This window comes from Rhea americana, unplaced genomic scaffold (assembly GCF_003343005.1).
Source record: "Rhea americana isolate MKP2758 unplaced genomic scaffold, rheAme1 scaffold_19, whole genome shotgun sequence".
Taxonomy (NCBI): domain Eukaryota; kingdom Metazoa; phylum Chordata; class Aves; order Rheiformes; family Rheidae; genus Rhea; species Rhea americana.
The window spans coordinates 3,397,907-3,401,757 of NW_028186038.1; the positions used below are offsets into that span (position 1 = coordinate 3,397,907).

At 52.3% G+C, this 3,851-nt stretch overlaps 1 protein-coding gene across 1 annotated transcript in view; it reads right to left on the reverse strand.

The window, feature by feature from the left end:
- Positions 1-1,995: 1,995 nt before the first annotated feature.
- BARX1 (BARX homeobox 1) overlaps positions 1,996-3,851 on the reverse strand; it is a 6,411-nt gene continuing 4,555 nt past the window's right edge. Inside the window, exon 5 of the mRNA XM_085302553.1 lies at positions 1,996-2,458. Coding sequence (XP_085158679.1) covers positions 1,996-2,458 — 463 coding nt within the window. The remainder of the gene's footprint in view (positions 2,459-3,851) is intronic.

Below are 3,851 nucleotides of genomic sequence, written 5' to 3' on the forward strand. Positions count from 1 at the left end.
CTGCGTGCGCCAGGCCGGGCCGCGGGGCCCGCGGACACCCGCGGCCGCCCCAGCTGGTGGCGCCGCCGAGGCCGGGCGGGTCTCCGTGCGTCAGCGGTGGGAGAGAAGGGAAGCGGCCACGAGCGAGTACAGCAGGTACCATTATACTGAAAGAAAATGTAACGGGTGTTTCCCGAAATTTCCGGAGTAATGCCATTAATCTTAGAATCCCCTGGCTCTATGACATTATTTTTAGATTTACATTGATGAAAGAGTAGACACTTGTTCAGATTTCCTTGAGACGCTTCATTAAAAAAATAAATTTAGGATGTTTGAATTGGAAACTCACCTAAATGGATTTTTGTTAAGAAAAAATATCATAACATTTACCGTTTAACGGTAACCTGATGAGCATTCAAACATGGGAAGAACCCACTTTTGGTGGTGCTTTTCCATCCTTCAATCTACATCCTTCTACTTCGTTTACAGAGAAAACAAACTCTTCTACCTATACTGATGTAATTAAGATGGTAATGTTCCCAAACAGATGCTTTTATGCCAGAAGCAATGTGTTATACCAATACAGCTTATTTGTATACTAAAGGAGAATAAACATCAGATATATTGGCTAAATGTGTACTTTACTAGCACCAGAACACCATTATACAGCACTGGCAAACAACCGCCCAAGCAGGGGGCTTTAGGTTGCACTTTGCAGTGCTAGAGAGGTCATTTGCAGCAGATAGAACAAGTCTCACGGGTGAAACCACAGCACTGAACAAATTCATCCCCAGCTTCTCCGGGACAGCCCCTGTGTCTTGGCTGACACATCTGGGCTGCTGMTGTGTTGTGAGTATCGTTATCGTTCATCATAGCCTAATGACATCCATATTCCAGGTTGCATTGGTTTCATTACGGCTATAAAGGGTAATTAAGTGAAACAGTTATGCTTCACTAGAAATTTATACATCAGCACAAAACCTGTGTGTAGACTAGACCTATTGTAACTTCCTCTTCATCACTCTCCTCTCTGCAAGAGTTATGGATGTTGATTAAGGTAAGCCCCAAAGCCCTGTTTGTAAGTGTACCAGATCTTCTCAAAATGCATTTAGAAGGAGCATTGTACTAATAGCTGGTGGCATTTGCCTTTGTTTTTTCCAGTCAGATAGAAGACAACAGCCTGCTGGAACCCCTTTTGCTCTATAACTGCGTGCTGAAGCAGTGGAGTGGAATCACTGAAGTGGAATATTGCACCAGCCAGCTCAGCAGACAGTCTATTTTTTGGCATGTGGAAATAAAACTTTAACAGAAAATACATATATAAACCAATTAAAGGGAAATAATTTATCAAAAATAACTATTTTACAAGAAAAAGCTTGTCAAGTATATTACCAGTTTCTTCTCACACACTTTTAATGCGAGTAAGAATATTTTGTTATTTATTAGCAGCAGTGAAAAAGCTCAGAGAAGTAGTCAGTTCAGCAGACATTTACTCYGTACTGTAAACGGCTTCTTCTGGAATGAAGACTTGTAATTAAGGTTGTTACTAATGAAAATCTTTTCTGGGCAAATGGGTCCAAACACTGAACCCATTAATCTAGAAGCAACAGTATGCTGCTAGAAGTATACGGTGTTTTCGTTCATAACATGTTTACATATCCAAAAATACTTCTAGCTGTTCGCTTACAAATAGCGTAAGCACATCTCCAGTCGCTTGTCCTCTTAACCTGGCGAGCAGGARGGAGGTGCGGTATCCTCGTTCGGGTTCCTTGGAGCCCCCTCAGAGCCCAGGCTCCTGGCTCTGCGCGGACCTCGTTCTTCCCTACGGCAGAAACCCCAGGGTGGTGGATGGCGGGGATATTGCTGGCGAGCCYGGAGAGATTCGCGGGGCCGGGCGCTTGGCTCTGCTCTCCTCAGCCTGGAGGCTAGCAGGACGGTAGCACTTCTGAAACCCGCACGGGCACCAGCCTGGCACACGCAGAAGCCGTCTCTCGGGCAAGTCTCCGCTGAACACGCTCAGGGAAGCGCCTTATCCGGGGTCTGTGGGGAAGCGGAGGGCGGCGGATGCGAGGACTCCGAAGGGATCCCGCTCGCAGCCGCCCGCCGGCTCCTGCGGGCAGCAGGAGCTGTCGCGCCTCGGGCTCCGCTCGCCGCGCTCGCCTGAGGCAGCAGCTGCGCTAACGGGAGCGAAGCGGGCAAGCACAGCGAGGCGTCGCGGTTACGCGCTTTGCGGCAAGCCAGGCAGCCCCGGGCCCGGGCAGCCGGCTGGGAAGCGCCGGGCGCTGCGCACGCCGCGGAGCGCGGCCCGGCGGCGGCCGCTGCACCGCCCAGGCGCAGCTGCTGTCGGGGCTGAACGTGCGCCCGAAGCACTGACGCGAACTGGATAAAACGCTCCTGCTTTTCCCTCTCACTGTGCAGAGAAGCTGTCCTTTTAATGTCTTTATGGCGTGTGAAAAAATAACCGCTTGTCCACCACTTGCTAATATGGTGAAAATACAAACATTATATCGTAAGTGCGATAGTAATAACTGAAGTCTAGCTATTTCTAAATCTCTGTTTAACATCTGTGATGGACGCAGCTTGCCATTCCACCGTTAATTTTGGCCAATGCACCACTGAATCTACGTTTTAATTATAAAGGGCTGCAGTGTTCAAGTGCACCGAGAAAAAGATTAATCCTGAGCCTATAACCTACGAAGAAACAGTGACGATAAGCTGAAATAAAGAAGTAACAAAATCGAAAGATCCGTGGAGCTCCCTGATGCCCAAAGAGGGTGACTGCGCCCTGGCCGCGAAGAGACCTGCAGCCGCGAAAGCTCAAAGCTCGCACCCCGCCGGGGCTCCGCCGACTCCTCCACCGTCATCCTGCCAAACCTTAATCCTTATCCGCAGGTTAAACGAAACATTTCAATCTAACTGTTGTTTGTTTAAATATATATTAGTCATTTGAGTGTAAGAATACGAGCTTGCTTCCTGTTTACTCAACACTGGCCACATCCTGTGCTTACAAACACTTCATCGCTCATCGCTGGAGTTTATTTAACCTGGGATAGCGCAACGTCCCCACAAACGGGAGGCAACGTCCCGTTACCACCCGAGCGCGCCCAGGCAGCGGCGCGGGGAGCGCAGGGCGCCCCTTCGCGATCACGTCCTCGGAAGTCATTGCCATCCGAGCAGCGGCGCCTTGCAGCAACAAATCCGGATTCTTTTAAGTTTTACCAAACGAGCAGACCGTGCTTAAGTGGGGGGGGAGGGAGGGAATGGGAATAGACGTGCCAGAAATTGAGCGGCATCAATACAGGTTCGCGTCGGCATCGACCGAGGGCTTCACCGCCGACCAGCGACGCACTCGCAGGGGGCAGGCCCAGGGTTATGCTTAGCGAGAGCCGGTAAATGTTGTCAGCATGACTGCTTTCCCGTCGAAAGCCTTGCCTTCGCGCCGCTGCGGGAGCATTTACCGACCGGCGGCTTCCAGCACGACGCCGCTTCTGGCTAGGGCCGCGCCTGCTCGGCCGGCGCCGCACCGGGACGAGACGGGCTGGGCTGGGCTCGGCAGCCGCTAGCGCACCCGCGGAGCCGGGGCTGGGCCTGTCCGGGCCCCTCCGGCGGAGGCCGGGCCCGAGCGGGGCCGCGGGGTGCAGGGCTCTGCCTCGCTCACCTGGGCCAGGAGCACGGCGGGCTCAGCTCCTGACAGGATGAAACGCACCAACCAACCCCTTCACCTGCGGTGAGACCTCCCTTTAGCGGGTGCTAATTACTCCCTTTAATTAGAAAGCCAATTAGCTCCAGGTGCTCAGCCCAGGCCCCTTCCCTGCCTGCCGCGGGGGTTATCCCGCCGCGCAAGCAAAGGGCTGCGCTGGCCCGCGAGCGGG